The sequence below is a fragment of the Tiliqua scincoides genome, chromosome 2, assembly GCF_035046505.1.
Source record: "Tiliqua scincoides isolate rTilSci1 chromosome 2, rTilSci1.hap2, whole genome shotgun sequence".
NCBI classification, from domain to species: Eukaryota; Metazoa; Chordata; class Lepidosauria; order Squamata; family Scincidae; genus Tiliqua; species Tiliqua scincoides.
In genome coordinates this window covers 127,816,252-127,840,817 of record NC_089822.1, presented here as the reverse complement: position 1 = coordinate 127,840,817, position 24,566 = coordinate 127,816,252, and the positions used below count along the sequence as shown (strand labels likewise).

Genomic DNA, 24,566 nt, shown 5'->3' with positions numbered 1-24,566 from the left:
ACACAGGGCAGCACACCAAGGAAAAGATATTTCACAGACATGGCCCATCCTTACTAGAACACTGTCACACGTACTGAAGAATCAGAGGGCATAAACTACACAACACACCGCCCATCTTTGGTTTAAATCACTGTCCTCACTGTATCCCTCAGAGACCTCTGGGAATGATAAGCTTTGTGACACTGCCAAAAACGTAGACAGAGAAGCAGTGGCTGAACACATGTTTTGAATGCAGATGGTCCTAAATTCAATCTCTGGCACTTCCAGGTAGGGCAGAGTGAAATTCCTGGATTAAACCCTGGAGAGTCAGAGCTGCTGGACTGTATTGATGATACTGTATTGATGAACTAGCAGTCTGGTTCAGGATAAGGCGGCTATGATCCTATGAATGACAATTTCCAGGGGAAGCCATGACATTTGCCCTACATCACTAGCCTGGCCATACAGATACTATCCACTTTGTTCCATGTCATTCTCAATTTTTTCACAGTGCCTCCCCCAAAGTCAACCCCCAAAGTCATACATTTTCACAAAGATCTCCCTCAAGTGTTGCAAATGCAGAATGCTTCTAGCAATGATAGTTTACAGTTGCCCTTCCTGCCTACATATCTCAGGCAGGTCAAAAGCAAGAATGTCCTTTCTAATGAGGGGCATACTCATGCGAATAGCTGCACCTCCTGCACACAAAAGCAAAGGAGATAAGAATATTTCCGCCCATTTCAGTACATAGCAGAGCCCCCCCAGCATATAGATACACTGTCTGCATTCCTTGGGAATGCATCACTGTATTGTAGCAAGAGCACCAGACCTATTGAGAAGAGGAAATAGCTTTAAGGTAACCCTCCAAAACAGCTGGAATTGGTGCCAAGTGTTGGTACAGCAATTTAAGAGGGGAAGTTGTTTGCGCATACCTTGTCCCCATAGTTCCCATATGACCATTCCCCTGGTCTCTCCCCCCCCCCCGCCTTCCCCCATTTGACACTGCCCTATCTGCTGTGTGTTTATCACAACATTCCAGCGCAGAAATTTCAACTAGCACATAATTCAACTTCCTGTAAATTTCAGCTCTCTCTCTGTGTGTGTTATGGTGTTGTGCTGTGTTTAAAGCAAGTTTCTAGTCCTTAAGGGTAGAACTGACAACATGCCCGATCTCGTCTGATCTCGGAAGCTAAGCAGGGTCAGGCCTGGTTAGTACTTGGATGGGAGACCACTTGGGAATACCGGGTGCTGTAGGCTTATACCATAGCCTTTCGAGACTGAAGGTTGCCAACCATTTCAAAAGCAGAGAATGAGTAGGGTATCTAATTGATAAGTATGGGACTTCCATGCCTTACTTGGTGATTTCTGATGTGTTCTGCTCAGGAATGTACATGAGTAGAATATCCTGCAAAAAGATCCAGATGTGAATATTTACTCTTATGTAATTTTTATAGCTTAAGTCATGGTTTCATATATTGTGATTTCATAATACTTTATAATAATTATCAGAATTTTACTGTATAAGTTGTTGCCTGTACATATAACTTTCTCTGCGCAGGCACTGAGAATTGACTTGAGGTTTTCTTCTGCCCACTGGAAAATACTTTCAAAACATATTGAGCTGTCTGTGCCTTTAAGAGAGGTGCTTGTGTCTGCAAACTTCCCAAGTATTTACTGGGGTGATAAAGAGGCCTTTGTTTCCATTAGTGGGATGGCCCCTGGGGGGAAGAGGGCTTCTATGGCAGGTGGATGAGAGCAAGATGCTTGAATGGCCAGGATCTTTGGTTTAAACATTCACACCCCTCCAACTAACTATGGTCCCTTTTCCATATAACTTGTAAAAGAGTTGAGGGCAGGTAGATTTCTGTTTAAAATACTGCTGTTCCTGGTGCTATTCATTTCTGGTGGGGCAATGCAACACATGATGGCTTTGACATTGGCAGAAAATAGGATTACCATATAGTCTCCCATCCAGGAGTCCTAGCAAGACAGAATGATGTCATGCACCCTAGGGCTACTATATTAAGCAAATTATGTGTGTATGTTTGCTTATTCTACATCACTTATTCCCATAAGTCATGCTTCCAGTGATATAAAACTAAAGGTACTAAAGGGGTGTGCTCACCTGTACCCCCCCCCCCCCAACCTAGTCTAGTATATTTTAATGGTTAACTGCAATGCCACAGAGAAATACGATGCCATCTCCTTGTCCCACTGAAAAGACCCATTTAGAAGACAGGTCAAGTCAAACATTGATTCCAAAAATTTAGAGACCCATCAGGGTAACTTCTATCTCAGGTAAAGTGTAAGATATTCTCAAACTAGAATACACTTGTAGAGGAAGAACCAGCATGGCCTCCCACCTCCTCATGGGATATTAGGCGGGTCCTCTTATGAAACAGTAACTTGCTGAAGAACAGGATGCAAGGGGTAGGAGTAAGTAAATGGACAGTTTTCATACTGGAGGAAAGTAATTCTATTCTGTATTCTGTTTAATGTTCATAAACCATCCAATGCCAGAAGTGAACAGTGATGCAGCCAGGTTTGCAGATTGCACCAAATTATTCAGAGCAGTGAAACCCAGGACACACGGGTCTCTCCAAACTGGTTTATTGGGCAAAAGTATGGCTAATGAAATTCAATGTATGTTAAGAACGCTGCTGTTGGCTGAGATGCTACCAAATGTTTCCATTCACATCTTGGCCTACCTTTTAGCCACAAGGTCCTGTTGGTGGCAATTGCAAGCCCATCATAAAGTGAATAACATATTTATAATGAATCTTGCTTTACTATGGAGAGTCCATTGTGAAGTGATTTGTCTGTAAAGTGAACCCATTGTAAACCGGCACCCATTGTACAACAACATTGCTCTCACCCCATTTAATGACATGCTAGTGCATGCCTACAACATGCTTCGCACAGGAAAAGTTGAATGGCAGCTTTCATATGACATCCATATTTTAGGCTGTCTCCCTTAGCAGCCAACACATTCATGAAACCGCATGCAGTCACAATATGAAAAGGCAATAGGATTTGGATAGAGGCAGTGCATCAGAAATGTCTGCAGCTTGCCCTGAACACAGAACTGAAGGAGAAAACAAAGCCTGGAATGTATTTCTCCTATTCCCATCCTACTCTACCAACCACAGTCACATCTCTCAACACTGCCCACCACAGGAAGGCAGTTACTGTGGTTTCTGTGGCTCCTCCTGTCTCTCTCTGCCATATGGACACCTCAAAACCCTCAGGGGCTGGATCTATTTCTGGATATTCCCTGCAGGCTTCTCCTGAAGCCAAGGAATTTGGGGCAGATGTCATTCAGATAGAGAGGGGTGTTGCTGTCAAGGGTTTCACTCCCTCACCTTAGGGCAACGGCCCATAGGAAAAGTCCAGAGTGAGAATGATTTTGGCAGGGGTTGGATGGTGAAGGTGGAGAAGAGTTAGTATTTGGAAGTCTGCTGTATGGCCATTGAGCTGCTGCCTCACATATAGCATCGTCAGCTTTTTTCTGGAAGGTTCTGTCCCTTTAGCAGCTGGAGGAGAGGCAGGTACTCAGCCTTCTGGTGTGGATGTCCTCCTTCCAGCCCCAGGTGCCACAAAGTGAGCTGTGACAAGGGGAAAACATTTTGCACCTACTCAGGGGCACTCCTTAGGTGTTGACTTTATCACACCAACAAATTTTGCTCCACCCAAACCAACCCCTTCTTGCAGCAATGATGGGAGACAGTGCCTGAAGAGGCCACACAAGGCCAGTGTGGCAGCTGGAAGGGGCCCAGTCTAACCCTCTCTATCCACTGAGACCACTCCCCAGTCTGCGGGATATTATGAAACCAGCAGAGGGGAGACAGCTGGCAGGGCCAGGAAGGAGCCTCGTGTTGAATTATCAGCTCCTCACAATGCATCCTAACTTCCTGTGTAACTGGTTGACAGGCCTCTGTGGCAGTTATTCCTGAGCCAGACACTTCCCCCCACCAACAGTCAGGATCCCCGAGAGACCCATCTGAATACCCTCCCCACATCATACACAAAAGGGGGGGCTTGCTCTGCATTACCCATGTCCTTGCAACAGATAAAGGAAAATTCTTAAAGCTACATTCTTAGGAACTCTGGGGTGTAAGTCTCTTCAAAATGAATGGGAACGTACTTCTCAGTAAATATGGATAGGAGTCGTCCGTATGATCCTAATTTCCTGGTACCAAGGAAGGTTCCAGATCCCAAGATGGTTCCTTTTCCTTTTACAATTGAATAGCAAAGGAACATTACACTAGGTGTGGCTTCTCCCCATCACTGCAGCAGTGCAATGGGAAAAGCCACTGTAAAATGTGCCCTTCTATGAAACTCTGAAAGGTACGCAAATACTGTTAGGGCCTGAATGAACACTCTTACTTTTGATCTGCAAAAAATGTTACACTTCATTATCTTTTCCTCTCTGGATCATCACCCCACAGAATGATTCTAAGAGAGTAGAGATTCCTCAGGACCCCTCAATGGGTGGGGGTGTCTAACTGCATGCTTCAAGATTTCCCTTCTGTCAACTTTTTAAACTAATCCCTGTTCTTGTGCTTTTAACTTGATCTGTAGGTATTAGCTGGTGAGAAGGCTTACCCATGTTTCATGATAAGCTTTGTTTACAGATTTCTGTAGATCAAGCTCTTCTTAAAGCTAAAGCACAAGCATATGTCAGGCTTTTTTGGGTCAGTTGGCAGCGCCTATCCTCTTTTCTTGCTGAGCAGTTCAACAGAGAGAGAAGACATCCTTTTTACCTTAAAAGGCTGCATTGACAGATAAAAGTTTACCATGAGAACATACACACATATACATACCTGGGAAAATCCACATTTTTATGATTGTTATTTTATTTTTATCTTGTCTTTCCTCTTCCCCAACTCAAGAGGGTATGTGGCCAGAACTTCTGTAGTGTCCTCTCCTAGTACAGTCAGATTTTGAAACCTCTCTTCTACTTTGTATTTCAGTAGGCCCTCAGCTACAAAGGAGGGTGCATCTGCAGTTCTTCCCTTCTCACTCCTGGTTTGGTTTCATTGTTCCTTGCCACACAACCTTCCCACCTGCTCTTGAACAAAATGAGAGTACTCTTGTTCTAAGGGGGAGGGGAAAATGGGGCAGTTGGTCCAGTGAGGAGCAATGGGACAAAAGAAGCTACAAATGTATCTTTTGCAGCTATGGGGCTGTTGAAGGGCTCAGATAAATTTCCATGTTGTGACCTGGCAATCTGAAGCTCATCCCATAACTCAGAGGAACAGAAACTGGAGGATAGTGGGAGAGAGATGGTACAATCGTCTGCAGGTCTGCTTAAAGGAAAACGCCACAGAATTTAAGAGGACACTCCAAGCATGACTAGAATTGTAGTTTAATGAAGGATTGCACAGGTAGAAGCTGAAAGCCAGGACCTCAAAGGTAGCGTTCTCTGAAGTGCTACCTGTTCCACGCACAGGGCCAGCTAGGCAGGCGGAGATCAGGGGTCTCAATGCGTGATGGCATCTGGGCTGGATGCCTTTAAAGGGATTGGACAAGTTTCTGGAGGAAAAATCCATTACGAGTTACAAGCCATGATGTGTATGTGCAGCCTCCTGATTTTAGAAATGGGCTATGTCAGATGCAAGGGAGGGCACCAGGATGCAGGTCTGTTGTTATCAGGTGTGCTCCCTGGGGAATCTGGTGGGGCCACTGTGAGATACAGGAAGCTGGATTAGATGGGCCTATGGCCTGATCCAGTGGGACTGTTCTTATGTTCTTATGTACTGACTCCTAGAAATGGTAAGAGAGGAAGGGTGTAGAAGCCCATATACTGATAGTTTGCTTAGATCCCAAAATATTTCGGGGGGGGGGCCTCATTAGAAATTCAAAATGACCATTAGACATTTGAAGGACTACAAAGATGACATAAGACAGAAATTGTACATGAGAAGTGGGTTGGGGGAATCTGCAGCATGACTGCAAATGGAGTGGAATAGAGGGAATCTCAAGAACACAGATGGGAGAAACAGATGGTACTGAGAAAATGAATTTTAATAAAACAAACAAATCTATCTTCATTGTCCAAACTCCAAATGTTAATGGTTGTATCCTCTGGGTGGAGACCAATCCCATGCTGGATGAAAGATCAAAGGAAGGTGTATCAGGCAGAGCTCCTTAGATCTTCCATGTCATAGGGGATGCCAGAGTTGAGAAGAAAGATAGCAAGACTGCTGGCTTGTCTGCCAGCTGTTTTAGACATGGTCAGGCCTCTTTTTCCCTTGTCATGGATGGAGGCAGAAACCAAGCAGGGACCAGCTCCACATGGCTCTGCCACTGCATGGAGTTGGATGTGCAAACATGAGCAAGGTAGTTATAGATTATGAGGTTTCCTCAGGGACAAATTACACATGATGCTCTGTTGCCTGTATTACTTGCATCTTTTCCCCCATGGGGAGTAAAACTGCCTGGGAGTGGGTAGGACATGATGTTTAGCAGAATAAACCCTGGAGGCAAAAGGGTTAAGAAGCTTCCCCACCCCTCAGGTCTTCTGCACAGATGGCAGCCTTCATGGGTATATCTTATTACAGTGGGTCCCCATATCTGCAGATCTCGTATCAGTGGATTCACTTATCGGTGGATTGGATATGGGCCTCCACAGCACACACACCCTCTCCAGAGGCAAGGGGTCTCTGAGCTTAGCCTCTGAGTTCTGAGTCCCGGCCTCTGCTGAGCTTTGATTGAGCTCTAAGACTTTAAAAAAAAAAAAAAAGCAACTTCAGTTTCACAGAGAAACCGGAAGTGACATTTTAAATGACTTAACAGGGAGGAGTTCCCCAGGCCTCCTAAAGCTTTACCAGGTATTAAAAACATCATTTCCGGTTTCTCTGTGAAAGCAGAAGTCCCATTTTTTTTAGTCTCAGAGCTCAGTCTGAGCTTTGCAGAGGCTAGGGACGGACATCCTCAGCCCCTGCTGAGCTCAGAGGCCCCTCCAGAGGTGAGGGGAGCAGAACTCCCCTTGCCTCTGGGGGGCAGCCCCCCACAACCGTGGGGATGGGCATTCGCCCATATCCATGGTTTTAGCTATTTGGGGCAGGGAGGTGGTAGTGGTTCCAAAACAGAACCCCCATGGATAAGGAAGCATGACTTTATTATTATTTTTTTCCTACAGGTAACTGAGCATCATGTGTAGACATGGAGGATATAGAGGAGGTGCCTCCTCACTTACAGGTCAATAGCTACAGGTGTGTCCACTTTCTTATAGCGAATCACAAAGTAGGGGTAACACTGGCAGCTCCTGAAGACAACATATATGCTGGGGTGGTGAAAGCGGTCTGTGCAGGAGTCATACCTCCTGGGAACCTTCTTCAGACTCTCTGCACCTCGCTTCGAGTACCCTGTCAACACCTTGGCCAGGAACATGTGACACACGTTATCGTCTGTTGGCCTGGCATAGCAATCCGAGAAGGCTGCATTCTTAGCGAAATAAATGCCTTTGCCATAAATTGCAGCATGCTTCCCTGCCAAGTGGGGGTCAAAGTTCATAGTGCAGATAGACTTTATCTCAGCAGCTCCCGTGCCATGGAAAAGATGCCGCTCCAAGGTGCGTTGGTCCTTTAGCATGCGACCCCGAGACATAATTTCCTTCTGTCTGGTGGGAAAGAGAATGATGAGACTAGATTTCTATGAGCCTGGACAGCAGACCCCTAACCCCACAATATCTGAACATTAATCACATCGCAGTACACTGTGTGAACAGACATGAAGTCCTAAACAGTATAGAAAAAGAGTCAAGTAGAAGGACAAGGAATGGAAACAACCATTCCCAGAAAATGGTTGTCATTCCCAGAAAATTTGGCAAGGCACCATTGGTAAGCAGGACTTTAGCAAAGGTATGGTGACAGGCACTGCTTTTGGGGCAGCAAGGCTGAGGAAGAAACATTTTGGAGCCGGTGTAATGTAGAGGTTGAGAGCATGAGCTGGAAGGTCAATAATTTAGGTAAACCACTACTTCTCAGCCTTAGCTCACCATTTGGGGATAAAAAATACTGACCCACTATTGTAGGAGGTCACTTCCTATTGAGTCAGGCTATTAGTTCACCTAGAGCAGCATTGTCAACAAAGATGGGCAGCAACCCTCCAGGGGTGTTTCTCTGTCCTGCCTGGAGATTCCAGGGGTCAAACCTGGAACCTTCTGCATAAAAGCACGTGGTCTGCTACCAAATCACAACCTTTCCTTTAAGGGCTATTAGAAGGTTGCTACAGAAATTATGGAGACAATATATGTGAAACATCTTCAATGCTGCAAAAAAGCATTATAATAAACTGACCATTTATTACTGTTCATTATTATTTGCATTTGTGATTGCACGTAAAGGGAATTGGCTACGCCCAGTTTACTGCTTGGCAGGGTCCAGGCAGGGACTGCATTCCCACACCAATGTTCTGAACTTATTTATACACCACTTTAAAAGAAAAGGTTCACGAAATGGTTTACACAACTGAGAAATGGAAAAGGAAAGTGGTTCCCCTTCTGAAAAGGGCTCACAATCTTTTTAAAAAGTCAAAGGAAACACCAATAACTATCACTGGGAAAAAACACAAAGCTAAAATAAATGGGTTATTAATACAAAATAATATGATTTTCAAAGTGTCTTGAAATTCTTCTGTGGGACAGATACTAAACACAGTGTTTGAGAACTGCAACTGCCATTTCTGCTCCAAAACCGAAGGTGTGTGAACATGACTAGCCCAATCCTGAGCTGCCCGGGGCGCAGGGCTGCAGTGGCACAAAAAGTGGCTTACACCACATCCTGAGCACTTTGGGCAGTTGTCGCTGGCTACTCATGAGAAGGGGACTTCCCTTCCACCAAATAAAGAGAGTAGCCCCATGGTGGTCCTTCATGGTGCCAAACTCTTTGCGGCCTTTATAGATCTCCGCGGAGCGTTTGATTCTATTAACAGGGCCACGTTGTGGAATAAATTGGTCAGCTGTGGGATTGATCCCCGTCTCCTTTTTCTAATTGGCCGCCTTCACTCATCTAATTCTCATAGGGTTCGTCTTGATGGCCTGGGTACCACTTCTGATAAAATTCCCATCAATAAAGGAGTTTGCCAAGGTTGTATACTCGCTCCTCTCCTCTTCAATTTATTTCTGGCTGATTTACCCCCGCATTTATCTAGCCGTCAGAATTCCCCTCCCTTCCTCAATGGTGTCCCGCTTTCTATTCTTCTTTATGCAGATGATGCAGTTCTTCTGTCTGTCACAAGACTGGGCCTACGCCACTCATTGTTCTCCTTCCAAGATTACTGTCTATCCAACGATTTAATAATTAACTCTGAGAAAACTAAAATCTTAGTTTTCGCTAAATCCTGGGCCCCGCACCCCTGGAAGATAGGTAATCTTTCTTTTCAACAAAACCTTTAAATATTTGGGGATCACTTTTCATTTTCGTCACAGTTGGCTTCCTCATAGAAAATCTGCTATTTCTTTATCTTCACTCCACTTAAATGTGATTGCCCGTTTCCATTATTCTAGTGGCAATCGGTATGTCCCTGCTGCCCTTCATATATTCAAAACCAAAATTCTCTCTCAACAGTTGTATGGTGCCCCTACTTGGATAGAGGCTGCGAATCAAGATCTGGATCAAGTGGCAGCCTCCTTCCTTAGACGAATTCTGGGGGTTCCCAATATAATTAGACTATCTACCCTCATGCTTGAACTAGGGCTCCACCTCCCCTCTACCATCTTGTGGTCCCTTACCTTCAAGTTCTGGCTCCACTTGCACTTGTTCACATTCTGAGTCCCTTTTACAAGATCTATTAAAAGACTCTTATCTTTCCAAATGGTTTAAACTTATTGATTCTAAACTTCTATCATTAGACTTGTCCCCTGAATTCCTTGCAGACATTAATCTTCATAGGGCCCATTCAATTATCAAATCCAAACTTTGGGAATCTGAATTTAACCAACTCTCTTCTAATCTCAACCCCACCTGTTCTCCCTGGTTTTTTGGTCTTCTCCCTTCACTTGGGCGTCCTTTCAGTACGTTAACTAACCCTAGCAAGAGGATAGCGTTTATGCTTGCGAGATTTAATATCTTTCCATCAGCTGTTCACTTTAGCAGATTCCTTAATATTTCGCGTGACCGCATATTATGTCCCTTTTGTTCTCTTGAACCGGATACAGTGATCCACATATTATTTTGTTGCCTGGCCCACCAATCTCTCCATGATCAACATCTGAAACCTTTGTTGTTTTCTCTCTCTGGTATTTTTGTCGATCCCTTACATGCCCTTTTGAGTGATAACTCGGCGGATGTTACCATTGCAGTAGCAGAATTTCTTTCCGCAGTTTCTAAGTTAAAACCCCCACCCTGATCTTATATCCCCCTCTTGTTTTCTTCCCTTTACCAATCCCTTGTTGTGTTTTGTTTTGTTTTTTGGTCTCTTGGTAATGTGGCTACTGTGCTGGCTATTGCTGTTATATTGTTTTTTTTAATGCCAATAAAGGTTTATGTATGTATTTATGTATGTATGAATGTATGAGAGTAGCCCCACAATGGGGCTACTCGATTCACCGCCAACGGAAAGGTCAGCAATAAATCAAAAGCCTCCGTGTCCTGTGGTGAGCCCAACACGGAGGCTTTGGATCTGGTGGCGTGTTGCTCCACTGGTCCCTCCCCGCTCCCTCCCACCTCCTCGGAATGTCTCCTCCCCGCCTCCCCCCATGCCCCCACTTACCTCTCTGCTGCTTGGCGGTCTGTGTGACTGCCAAGTGGCAGAGGTCAGGTACCTGTCCGGCAGTAGCCCAGCGCTGGTCAGCCCTGGGCTACCACCGGCGCTTACCTGGTGCTGGGGCCTGCAAATGTGCCTTATGGCATGTTTGACAGTCTGTGCAGGTGGTCAGCTGGCGCACCGAGCTCAGGATTGCACTCTAAATCTGTCCAGATCACAGAAATATTACAGCCGTGTTTTTGAGTCCTTATATCAGTGATTTTCAACCTTTTGCATCCTGCGGCACACTGGGAAGGCACTAAAATGGTCAAGGCACACCATCAGCTTTTTGACAATTGGCAAGGCACACTGTGCTGTCAATGGGGGCTCACATCCCCCAATGGTCCTATTGATAAAGGACCCTCTCTCAAAATTCCGCATCACACCTTGGGACCATTTGCGGCACAACAGAGTGTGGCACAACCATTTGCGGCACAACCACAGCACAGTGGTTGAAAATGGCTGCCTTATATAGTAAGTAAAGCAGTTACAACACAAACCTAACCCTGTGCTGGTGCAGCCAGGCTGTTTGGCCTGCACTGTATCCTGCACAGGTTAGGAGGTGGCTGGAGGTCACATCAGGTTAAGGGGAAATATATCCCCTTACCCTTTGTATACCCCACAGGGTAAGGTAGGGCTTTTCAAACTGGGGCGTCACGACACCCTAGCCTGCGGGCCCTGGCCCCTGCCCCCTTAAGAGGTGGGGGCAGCCTGGAGGCAGGGAGGAGGCAGTGGCACGATCCCCCAGATTGCACCACTCAGGGGGGCTCTTGGGTACACGTACCCAAGCCCCTGCAGCCTCCTGGGGGTACAGGGAGCCCGGCGCGATCTGCAGCAGGGCTCTCCGCAGCAGTGAAAGTAGATGCGGAGCGATCGCGCTCCACTTCTGCTTTAGCAGAGGCGGGGTGCAATCGCTCCACATCTACTTTCACTGCTGCGGAGAGCCCAGCTACAGGTTGCGCCGGGCTCCCCGCACCCCCAGGAGGCTGCAGGGGCTTGGGAATGTGTACCCAAGTCCCTGCAGTCCCCCTGAGCGGCGCGATCCTGCCTTCCCCCACCCCTGCTGCCTCCCCCCTCCCACCCACACAAGAACTTAGTGGCTCTCAAACTCTCCCAGAGAGTTTGAGAACCACTGTGTTAAGGGTATATCCCCTTACCCTTTGTAATACTCCATCTGTCCCTATGGGGCTTCTTGAATTTGCGCCAGCTATTTAGCTTCTGAAATCCAAGAAGCCTAGTGCAACACTGGGCCAGCCCAGAGGGTCGTTAGGATACGGCGTGGGCTGCCACGGCCAATCCCACTCTGCTCCTGGGCCTGATCCACCCCATTTGATTTTCCCCCTGTTCCACCCTCTCCATGTCCAAAAATGCCCCTCCCCACCTCCAAACCGCCCTCCCAACACCCTCTCTCATCACCTGCACTGTCTGGTATAATTTTATCTGCTCCGGCCAGCACAGGGTCATGATCCGGCCCAGCCAAGCTGGTGCAGGCCTCTGCACTGGCCTGGCTGGCTCTTGAGTCAGCACAAACATGCCTTATGACAAATTTGCAACACTTGAAGTCAGCATAGGAAGGTCTGCTCTGGCTCAAGTGACAGTTTGGACTGGGTTGTTTATATCATATCTCTCAATTCCTTTTACTGAATATCCTGTTTGAGAGCCATAGCTCCTTTCCCACAGAACTACAGTTCCCATATTTCCCTGGCAGAGGCAATGACTGTTCAACCAGCCTGTAGCATTTCCATGCCCTTGAAAGCGATTTCAGGCAAGACTAGATGAACAGTCACACTGAAGAGAACTGAAAAAATCAGAGACACTGCAATTGTCACCTTCAACGTGCTACAGCAAACTACACATACTATGCCACACTTCTCACCTCACATATGCTTGCCAGAGATGGTCATTGCGTACACGGTAGATGGCCAGTATTAAAACCTCATGTACAGAGAATGTGGCGTAGAAGCGCTTGCTCACCACGTAATAGGCCATCTCTGCCACAGCCACCTCTGTCATTGTAAAGGCAGCATCCCCTTGTGGAGATGGGACCCACGCAGCTGGATAAGGCCCACAGTACAAATCCAGAGGGTGTTCCCCACGGATGACTGCAGTGTGACGGGGTCGAGGAATTGACCTGGGAAGGAAAGGAGACAAGAAGAGCTCAGCCTTTTTGGTAGATACACCTGGTGCCAGGCCATGAGGCCTGGTGAGCTCCAGTTCATCATCATCATGGTTATGGGTAATGGATGTTAAAATAAAAGAAATGCCTCCAAACAGAATGGAAAGCACCACTAACACATATGTATGCTCCACTCCTATGCACCCATTCCTGTTAGTCAATCCCACTGAAGAAAGTAGGAATTCAGAATAAAAATGCATAGGATTGTGCTGTAAGCTTACTACAATCCTGCAAACAAATAAATGAGAAGGATATCTGAAGCTCAGCCTTCCTTACTCCTGAGTGCTTGGTCTTGTCTGTGTGCAACTCTCCTCTCTACCCATTCTCTCTCCCAGCTCGTTTCTGATAATCTATCCTTTCCTATCCTATGCTTTCTGATAATCTCCTCCAGTCCTCATTCCTCTGTTCCAAGCCTGCTTTACTAGTCCCACCTAGCTGGCTGCCTTTTCCTCTTCTTTATTATTGATGTAGCAGTCTGTGTGTATGGCAGTTTAGGAGACAGTTTCCTATCTTAGGGGGCTCACAATCTAATAAAAGACAGAAGAGAGACAATAACAGAAGGACAGGATGGAAAGAGAGGCAGGGAAAACAAAGAAAGGCTATATGATTATTTTATGTTCTTTACCCCCTTCCTAATCATTCCCTAGCTAGGCCATTGTCCCAGTCCTCCATTCCTCTAGCATCTAAGGACCTCAGCCAAGCTGCCTGCTCCACCCCTCTGTTTTATTGGGGCAATTCTGCTGAAAAATGCTACAGGGATCACTGCCACCACCATCAAATCCTACAGTGTGTTTCATACAGATTTGCATATTACTTAATTTTTGTATAATCTATCCAGTACACAATCATAGTCCACAGCACATGGCAGTAACTGAATCCCACATTGCTTTCGTGCCTGTCCACATCAGCAGGATCAATGAGTGTGGTTGAGCTGCACAGCTGACATAGCCTGGCTGCCCAAATAGTAAACATTGCACAGTGCTGCCCCACCCCCAAACAACTGTTGAAACAATGCCTGTGTTTAAAGTACTGTGCACTACTCACTGCACTATTTTCTCATTCTTCTGGTGGAGTGTGTAAGTCCAGAACTGAGAAGATAAGGAAGTTGTCACCTGGACATCCCCTAATTCTGCACTGATAAACTATGAAATGGGTTTCAAAGAGAAATGGGGAGGGTGATGGAAGTTTTCAAGCTTTCCTAGCTGTAACCAAGATACAGGTCCAGCCTATTTATACATGGCTTTTTTTATGCATGGATTTGACTCAACAGGAATGGCCCCTGCAAATGAGAAGGAATGTGCTGATCCCTGGAGAAGGGGAAAAATGCATCCCTTTAAAATCACTTTAAAAGACTGAACAGTCCTTTAACAATAGCCTCCTTAATGAGAGAGAGAGAGAGAGAGAGAGAGAGAGAGAGAGAGAGAGAGAGAGAGAGAACAAGCACACACATGCAGCTGGCTGACAATCCCCCCCTGAGCATGTGAAAGAAAGATGATCACTTTGCATTGGTGAAGGGAGGGGCTGAGTGAAGTGCTTAGAGGAGGACTGATTGATGGATTGTCTTCTTAATGACTCTTATCTTACATCACAAAGGTCAGCAAGGCTGTTTTTAAATCACTGGGGCAAAGAAACTTTGTTTTTTAAATTGATTTGCTATAGTGTTTTTTGCCATCCAGGTGAGTGCTTGGAAGGGAACCCACGGGAATAAGTCTCAACTTGTGTGTTGTTAAGTGAATGCCAAAGTTGTCATGCAGAATAAACAGTTCTGTAATGCACAAACTGAAGGATTAAAAACTCACCTCAGAGGTTCTGACAAATGCTGGAAAGGTGGAAGTGGGATTAAATGCATGTATTGTCCGCGACAGAGGGGCTAGTGCAGCACAAGCAGAATTGGAGACTCAGACTCACCGTAAATAGGGCGCAAGAGAATCATATGTATAAAGGAATGGTCGGTATTTGATAGGGATGGTGACACCTGTCTTTAGGCAGTACTGGGTCAAGCATTTGAAATCCACATTGTAGAGGCAATCATGCACATAAAAAGCATGGTTCCACTTGCCCTTCTCCAAAGCAGCGGCAAGCTCGTCAGCAACAGGCTGTGGGGAGAGAACAACACAAGTTCTTCCATCTTTCAGAGACACAAACATTTCCAAACTCTTATTTCCTTGCTCTCTGTCACTGTTACTAGAGTATTTGCATTCTAGACAATTGTGTCCAGTTAAATGTGTCCTTGGACATTTGTGTCCGGTTTCTTTTGCATCTTAGTTATTTGTGTCCCAAACAAACCCAATGTTATGTATGCTACACCCCTTATTCCAGCCCTAACCCTACCTTTGTCTTTCAAAAATAAAAAGTATATTTTAAATAAATATGCATGCAATAGAACATAAATGTCCAGGTTGCAATTTTAAAAATGGGCGCAATTTTCCAAGGATGCCAAGGACTAGGACACAGTGGTCGTATCACTTCTGTCTGTGACTTTATCAGACCTGGAGGTAATCTTTCACTCCGGAGCCCAAACCACACAGGCCATGACGTTGGGATCCCACTTGAATGAACAGCCATCCTGTTATGTTTGCCCCATGTTTGTATTCTCATGTATGTTTGAACTGTAGCATTCCTGAGCATCTCTATATGCACTTCAGTAGTCTCTGTAGTTAAAAGTTATTTAACTGAGAGCTGTGATTGGAAAGTCAGCAGGGAACTCAATACAATACTGACTGCAGTGTGGCTGATTCGTCAGATGACAGATGTGAGGGAGAGATGTAAGAGAGATGTAAGGGACAGATTTATCCAAAAGCTTGCACTGTGTCTGAGTGTGTGTGAGTGTAAAAAAAAAAAAAAAAAGGGAGACTGAAAAGCAAATACATATGTCATATCTGATTTGACTCTCACATTACCTTAATGTCTAAAATTCAAAATTGTGACCCACTGAGGCACCACTGTGTCCCAGGGAAGAAGAACTAAAGAGGGGTCACAGCATTGCATCTGCTGAAACAAAATAACCCTTTTATCCAATGCGCTTAATTACTATACAGACCACCTTACACATAAGGGAGCGTTCTAAAATTTGACACCTTTCCGATACTTGTGAAACAGTTCAGGATTCTATCACCTCTGCTCTCCAACCTCACTTTGCACAATGTGTTACTGCAAACAAATGCTGAATATGTGGACAATGGGTGAAGTACATGTCATCCACACAGATGGGGTTAGTGCAGCATGGTCCTTGAGGGCTTCCACTTATTTGCCTAAACATGATGGATAACATCTGCATAAGGCTTGGGTCCTACCCACTTATTGTGGCGTAGTTGGCAGCAGGAAGGAAAAGAATCTTGAAGGAGGCTGAGTTTTCTTAGTCCAATAAAGAGATAAGACAACACCAGGTAAGATGGGAGGGGGGGAAAGATACCTAAATTCAGAAATATGCATGTCACTGTGTGCACAGATTGTCATGCGCTTACCCATGAAATGGATGGGGCTCAGAAAGTAGCTGAAGTGTCAAAGGGAAGGCTCTTTGTTCTGTAAAGGTATAAGACTTACATGAGAGCTTCCCACAGTCCTGGTTCTGCACTTCAGTGCTAACCTAAAAGTGCAAGAAGTAATAAACTACAATTTCCACCATCCTCAAGGGAAAAGAAGCCATCACAATTAACCGTGCAATCCAGGACTCAGGTTCAGCCATTGTTCCATAACTGTACAACCCTCCATTATTGAACATAGGCACACTAACTGGCTACAGCCGATGCAACACACAGTGCTGCATAGTATACAGCAGGGGTTCTCAAACTTCTTGGGAGTAAAACTCCTGAGGTAAGTCTTTGCGGGAGAAAGGGTGAGGGCAGCGACGCAATCCGATCCCCCAGGATCGTATCACTAACGGGGGGGGGCGAAGGGGGGCATTTTTACTTACTGAGGGCTGCTGCAAGCCATAGGAGTTGAAGGGAGCCCCACCCCACCCTCCTCAGGGCTCCAAAACTCTTAAAATATTGAAAATAAGCTATCGCAAACTGGAAGTGGTTTGCAATCGCACTTTTTCAGTGTTCTAAGATTCAGGGAGCCCTGTGGAGGGCTGGGTGGGGCTCCCCGCAACTCCTGCAAGCAGCCCTCACTAAGTAAAAATGCTCCCCTTCACCTACATGATCCTGGGGATCCTGTTGTTGCCTCTCCCCTTCCCCCACCCCTTAAGGGGCCAGGGCTGAGGCGCTCAGGAAGTGACATTGCGACACCCCAGTTTGAGAACCTCAGGTATACAGTATAACAAATGCAATCCAGAGAAAATTAAATGCGCCTAAATCCCATTTCCTCCCCCCCCAAGACTGTATCCAAAATACATCGTGTGATTTATCCAAAAGCTTTATAGCTTTGAACTCTCTTACCTGACAGTATTCTTCCCACTCATCTATCTCATCAGGCTCACCTAAAATCTTCTTATAAACCTTCCAGTGTACAGGAAAGTAAGGGTTGAGTGCAGGGTTGCTGCTATTAGACAGGCGCCGTATTTGACGACATAATGGAATACCTGAGAGCTTCATGGTGTCCAAGTCTAAGACTTGAAAAAGGTGTGTTCTGTAAGGTAAGTAGCAGAAGCATTGTGAGTTAAACATGCATTTGGTACTCTTAAGAAAAAGTGAATTCCTTTCGTTCATGCGCACACACAGACACACACCCCAATTAGCACTCTATAAACCAGCTTTTTCTGAAATCAGGAAGAATCATTTTCTCCTGTGCTTGTTTTTCTTAGAACTACTAACTATGCTCTACATGGGGATGTGTTTGAAGATGGCTTTGTAAATTTTATCTGGTGCAGAATGCAGTCAAGGGCAGCCCAATCCTGAGCCCAGGCTCCGTGGCACCAAGAAGGGTTGCCGCCGGATCCTGTGCCTCCCGGGCTGCTGCAAGAGGCACCTTGGGAGAAGGGGACTTTTGCCCCTTCCCCCGAGTAAGGTAAGCAGCCCCACAATGGGGCTACTCACTTTACCGTAAGGTAAAGGCACTCATGTAGGGTGCGGAGCCCTACATGAGCGCCTTGGATCCTGCAGAGCAGAGCTCCATGGACCCGCTTCCCTCCCTCCCAACAGGCACGCCTCCAGCCTGCCCCCTCCCCACGTCACACCTTCCTGTCACACCACCTCCCTGCCCTCTCTCCACTCCCCGCTGGCCTCCCCCCTCCCCGGAACGCCTCCTCCCTGCCCCCGCTCCACCTACCGTACAGAGGCTCGGTGGTCCGGGAGACCGCCAAGCCGCAGAAGCTGCTGGCGCTGGGCTAGCATGGGCGAGAGCCCGGCAGTGAGCCTCGCAAACGCCTTATGGTACGTTTGCGACAGGATTGGGCTCTAAGATGCTTCTGAGATACTGCTGGTATGGCAATGCCCATCATCAGACTCTGCTTCAGGAATCTCAGATTTTTGGATGCATGTAACCTGGAAATGCTACTATTGGTGGTCCACATGATATAAGAACATAAGAAGAGCCCTGCTGGATCAGGCCCAGGGCCATCTAGTCAAACTTCCTGTATCTCACAGTGGCTCTCCAGATGCCTCAGGGAGCACACAAGACAACAAAATACCTGCATCTTGCTGCCACTCCCGAACATCTGGCATTCTGTTTACCCTCACATCACCCAAAGAAGACACCACAGTGACCAATTTTTAATGCATGAAACCTATTGAACATACTTTCCCTCCCTTGCCAGTCCGGGGTAAGTGAAAAAAACTGCTATCCATGGCCAATTTGGATGACAGAAAAAAATTCCTACCCAGCCCTCATTATGAGTGACCAGCTAATTTCAGACTGTACATACCCATCATGGCTTATAACCTGTGAAGAAGTTTTTATCCACAAATGTGTGTAATCCCCAAGGCATCTAGGCCAGATGCCATCACCACATCCTGCAGCAAGGAATTCCACAGACTGATTACACACTGGGTAAAGAAATATTTCTTTTGTCTGTTCTAACTCTCCTGACACTCAATTTCAGAGGATGTCCCCTAGTTCTGGTGTTGTGTGAGAATGAAAAGACTATCCCTCTACCCACTCCCTGCATAATTTTGTATGTCTCAATCATGTTTCCCCTCAGGTGCCTTTTTCTCAAGGGAAGAGCCCCAAATGCTGCAGGCTTTCCTCATAAGGGAGTTGCCCCAGCCCAGTATCTATTGAGGCTGCAATCCTAACCACACTTTCCTGAGAGTAAGCCCCATTGAACAAAATAGGACTTCTGCATAGACCTGGTTAGGATTGTGCAAAAGTCACTCTCTTTTGCACCTTTTCCGATTCCACTATATCCCTTTTGAGATGTGGCAACCTTACCATCGATTTGTATAATGGCATTATAATATTAGCCATTTTATTCTCAATATCTTTTCTAATGATCCCAAGCATAGAATTGGCCTTCTTCACCACCACTGCACATTGGGTCCACACTTTCATAGAGCTGTCCACCATCACCCCAGGATCCCTCTTCTGATCGGTCAGACAGCTCAGAACCCATTAGCCCAGTGTTTCTCAAACTGTGGGTCCGGACCCACTAGGTGGGTCGCAAGTCAATTTCAGGTGGGTCACCATTCATTTCAATATTTTATTTTTAATATATTAGACTTGATGCTATCATGGTATGTAACTGCATTTGGGGAAATGTTACAGATCTGTACTTTTAACAGACTACTCTGTATATGGGTCCCTTTCAGGGAGAAGGGCGGGATACAAATAAAGTTTATTATTATTTATCATTATTATTATATGCTTTTAACAATGATTGTCAGTGGGGCATAGTCCTGGGTATGTGTTGGTAGGATTGCAAAAAAATTTCCTGCTTGGTGATGTCATTTCTGGTCATGACATCAATTCCAACTGGTCCTGAAAGATTCTCATTCTAAAATGTGGGTCCTAATTCTAAAAGTGTGAGAGCAACTGCATTAGCCTAAATGTGAAGTTTTGATTTTTTTTTGCCCTAATGTGCATTACTTTATACTTACTTACATTGAAATGCATCCACCATTTTGCTGCCCACTCTTCCAGTTTGGAGAAAGTTTGGAGAGAAGATATTTCAGACCTCATTGATAAATTAAAGATCAATAAGTCACCGGGCCCTGATGGCATCCACCCTAGAGTTATTAAGGAATTGAAGAATGAAGTTGCAGACCTCTTGACTAAGGTATGCAACTTGTCCCTCAAAACGGCCATGGTGCCAGAAGATTGGAGGATAGCAAATGTCACACCTATTTTTAAAAAGGGAAAGAGGGGGGACCCGGGAAACTATAGGCCGGTCAGCCTAACATCCATACCGGGTAAGATGGTGGAATGCCTCATCAAAGATAGGATCTCAAAACACATAGACAAACAGGCCTTGCTGAGGGAGAGTCAGCATGGCTTCTGTAAGGGTAAGTCTTGCCTCACGAACCTTATAGAATTCTTTGAAAAGGTCAACAGGCATGTGGATGCGGGAGAACCTGTGGACATTATATATCTGGACTTTTAGAAGGCGTTTGACACGGTCCCTCACCAAAGGCTACTGAAAAAACTCCACAGTCAGGGAATTAGAGGACAGGTCCTCTCGTGGATTGAGAACTGGTTGGAGGCCAGGAAGCAGAGAGTGGGTGTAAATGGGCAATTTTCACAATGGAGAGAGGTGAAAAGTGGTGTGCCCCAAGGATCTGTCCTGGGACCGGTGCTTTTCAACCTCTTCATAAATGACCTGGAGACAGGGTTGAGCAGTGAAGTGGCTAAGTTTGCAGACGACACCAAACTTTTCCGAGTGGTAAAGACGAGAAGTGATTGTGAGGAGCTCCAGAAGGATCTCTCCAGACTGGCAGAATGGGCAGCAAAATGGCAGATGCGCTTCAATGTCAGTAAGTGCAAAATCATGCACATTGGGGCAAAAAATCAAAACTTTAGATATAGGCTGATGGGTTCTGAGCTGTCTGTGACAGATCAGGAGAGAGATCTTGGGGTGGTGGTGGACAGGTCGATGAAAGTGTCGACCCAATGTGCGGCGGCAGTGAAGAAGGCCAATTCAATGCTTGGGATCATTAGGAAGGGTATTGAGAACAACACGGCTAGTATTATAATGCCGTTGTACAAATCTATGGTAAGGCCACACCTGGAGTATTGTGTCCAGTTCTGGTCGCCGCATCTCAAAAAAGACATAGTGGAAATGGAAAAGGTGCAAAAGAGAGTGACTAAGATGATTACGGGGCTGGGGCACCTTCCTTATGAGGAAAGGCTACAGCGTTTGGGCCTCTTCAGTCTAGAAAAGAGACGCCTGAGGGGGGACATGATTGAGACATACAAAATTATGCAGGGAATGGACAGAGTGGATAGGGAGATGCTCTTTACACTCTCACATAATACCAGAACCAGGGGACATCCACTAAAATTGAGTGTTGGGCGGGTTAGGACAGACAAAAGAAAATATTTCTTTACTCAGCGTGGGGTCGGTCTGTGGAACTCCTTGCCACAGGATGTGGTGCTGGCATCTAGCCTAGACGCCTTTAAAAGGGGATTGGACAAGTTTCTGGAGGAAAAATCCATTATGGGGTACAAGCCATGATGTGTATGCGCAACCTCCTGATTTTAGAAATGGGCTATGTCAGAATGCCAGATGCAAGGGAGGGCACCAGGATGAGGTCTCTTGTTATCTGGTGTGCTCCCTGGGGCATTTGGTGGGCTGCTGTGAGATACAGGAAGCTGGACTAGATGGGCCTATGGCCTGATCCAATGGGGCTGTTCTTATGTTCTTAAGTGAGTTTGGAGTTTGGACTAAGTGAGTGAGTAGTGGAGTGCTTGGCTTTGAGCCCTGAAGCTACCCTCCAACAGAGTCCTCATTCTGTGACAGTGGGGGTGGATCCCAAGAGGGCAGAAGAGATTTTTAAAAAGCCTCAGCTGGAGCTCTGTGGGGTCAAGTTGTTGCTTGTAGGAACCCTGCCTTGGGCTAGGGCAGGGCACCTTGGGCTTACTGATTGCTGGGATTCTTGCAAAGACTTCCCAAGTAGGGAGATGTTGGTCTGAATCAGCAAGACCCTTGTTACACTTAAGTAAGAATGCATACTCAGAATCATTTAACACAGAGGTGCTTAGCTAAGGCACAATCTTAACCAGGTCTACTCAGAAGTAAGTCCTATTTTGTTCAATGGGGCTTACTCTCAGGAAAGAGTGGTTAGGGTTGCAGCCTCAATGCGATCCAGTATGCAGGCTTGCTTTGTAAATTAAAATTACATGGGTGGGTCATGAGGATTCTAATACATACACACAAACGCTGGACTGAAATCAGCCTACCTTGCCCCTCTCCTGCAGTTGCACACTACCAAAGAAAATTGGCAGTAGTGGCCAAGTGACCTCTCAAAGAACCACTGATGAGCATTTGAGGAACTCCAAGCATTCCTTGAGCACAATCTGAAAATCCTTAAACTACAAGTTATTTCTAAAAAAGGAGGTGTTGAGGAAGGCTTCACACTGCACTCTCTTGCCTCTGCAGTCTCAGATGTGTTGAGTCTCTGATGGCTCAGGGAGTGGTGAGAGGCATGAACTTATTCACTTGTATTATTGCTTCACCGATTTCAAGAGGGAGACCGTGGGGTTCAAATCATGGTCCAGGGTGAAGCCTGGCCCCCAAACCCTTTGCTAGTCAAAGCTGGAAGAAGCAAGATGTAAAGTCCTCACCTACTCTGCAGACGCACTTGGGTGAATCTCTTGCTGCAGTAGAGTCTCTCCAAGTGGTGTTGAGTTGAGAAGCTGAAACTGAGCCACACGTGGTCTTTCAGACGCTGCCACTGCCAGTGGTAGGGGAAAGGGGTGTGATGGCATGGACACTGCTCCTGCAATGGGCAATGCCCTAGTAGGAAGTGGTCACAGATCAGCACTCTATCCTTCTGATGCACGTGGTATGCAGGGGTGTCTTCTGCCATAGGCGGCTGCAGGATTGGAACCCCCAGCAACACGTCCTGCAAGGAGTTGGGACTTTGCTCTCTGCAGTCTGGCTTCTCTGCCATCTCGGGCAAACTGCAGAGCCACAATCCAGGGCTGGGCTGGGCTGCAAAGGGTGCTTAGAGCTGGCCAGGCCACTGAAACGATTTCCTATCTTCATGATAGACCCCAGGCTCTGCCAATCTTCTGACCTGTTTTGCATTGTTTAGAGGCATCCCAGGACCCCATCAAGCTGTGCTCCTTTGCAGATTTAGTTTTAGTTTCGCTTTTAATGTTTTCCTTGCATTGACTAGGGCAGCTTGCTTTCTGTTTCATTTAGGGCGCTGCCTCTTTGCTCTCCTGTTCCTGTGCTTTTTTTCCCATGTGACAGCCCAATCCTGTGCATGTCTACTCAGAAGTAAGTCCCATTAGAGTCAATGGGGCTTACTCCCAGGAAAGTGTGGATAGGATTGGGCTGTGAGTTAACAGAGATTTAGCAGATGAGTGGTGGTTTTTTTTGTAAATACAGTGTATGTATTTAAATACACTTTTTGTAAATACATTGTAGCCGCCTTGGGTGCCCTTCCGGGAGAAAGGCAGAATACAAATCTAATAAATAAATAAATAAATTTAAATATACTGTTAAAAAAATACACTGTATGCATTTACATACACTTTTTTGTAAATACACTAAGTATTTAAATAAACTTTTAAAAATACACTCTATGTATTTAAATACACTTTTTTGTAAATACACTGCATGTATTTAAATATGCTTTTAAAAAATACACTGTGTGCATTTAAATACATTTTTTTGGTAAATACACTATGTCAGTGGTTCTCACACATTTAGCACCGGCACCCACTTTTTGGAATGAGAATCTGTAAGGGCCCACCGGAAGTGATGTCATGACCAGAAGTGACATCAAGCAGGAAATTTTTTAACAATCCTACCCACTCTTACCCAGGAGTACGTCCCATTTAGTATCATTGTTAAAATAATATACACAGTAGCTTGTAAAAAGTACAGGTCTGTAACATTTCCCCAACTGCACTCACATACCATGGTAGCATCAAGTCTAATATATTAAAAATAAAATATTGAAATGAATATTTCAGGACCCACCTGAAATTGGCTCGCGACCCACAGTTTGAGAAACACTGCACTATGTATTTAAATACACTTTAAAAAAACACACTGTATGCATTTAAATACTTTTTCTAAATACATTGTATGTATTTAAATACACTTTTTGTAAATACACTGTATGTAAATACACTTTAAAAAAATACACAGTATACAGTATCTTTTAGACAGTACGGATAGTCAGTATTGGTATCACTGTTAGGATTTTAGACTACTGCTTTCATATTTATATATTTTTAGACTGCTTCTTTTATATTAGTTTAATGATATTGTTTATTATAGCTTACTCATTTATACTGCGATGTCTGTTTTTAAACTGGAATAGAAAGTGGGATTTTTAGCAACAGTGCTAGTTGTCCTTTGATGGAGGACACTTATTTTCCCCTTGGCTCACAGTGTCTAACAACTGGATAAATTTCACATTTATCTGAGATATTTTTCCATTCTGGACTATGAGGTTCCCTAGTTGGCACAAATACTTTCCAAGTTTGCCAGGAAGCATTGGTCCTTGTTATTTTCCTTCTGGTTTCCAAGATAAGCTCTGCCTTTTACTGTTAGGGAGGGTTCTGAATAAGACTGTCCTGCTTTTGATTTTCATTTCCAGATAATCTCTTT

General features: G+C 45.4%; 1 protein-coding gene across 1 annotated transcript; it reads right to left on the bottom strand.

Annotated features, from left to right (window-relative positions):
• Nucleotides 1-6,046: 6,046 nt before the first annotated feature.
• Nucleotides 6,047-22,890, bottom strand: LOC136638786 (protein mono-ADP-ribosyltransferase TIPARP-like). Its single transcript, XM_066612815.1, has 5 exons — nt 22,562-22,890; nt 17,284-17,473; nt 14,813-15,000; nt 12,605-12,859; nt 6,047-7,603 (listed from the first exon to the last, which is right to left on the bottom strand). The coding sequence occupies exons 1-5, from the start codon at nt 22,888-22,890 to the stop codon at nt 7,177-7,179; spliced, it is 1,389 nt and encodes a 462-aa protein (XP_066468912.1). The 3' UTR covers nt 6,047-7,176.
• Between the last annotated feature and the right edge of the window lie 1,676 nt (nt 22,891-24,566).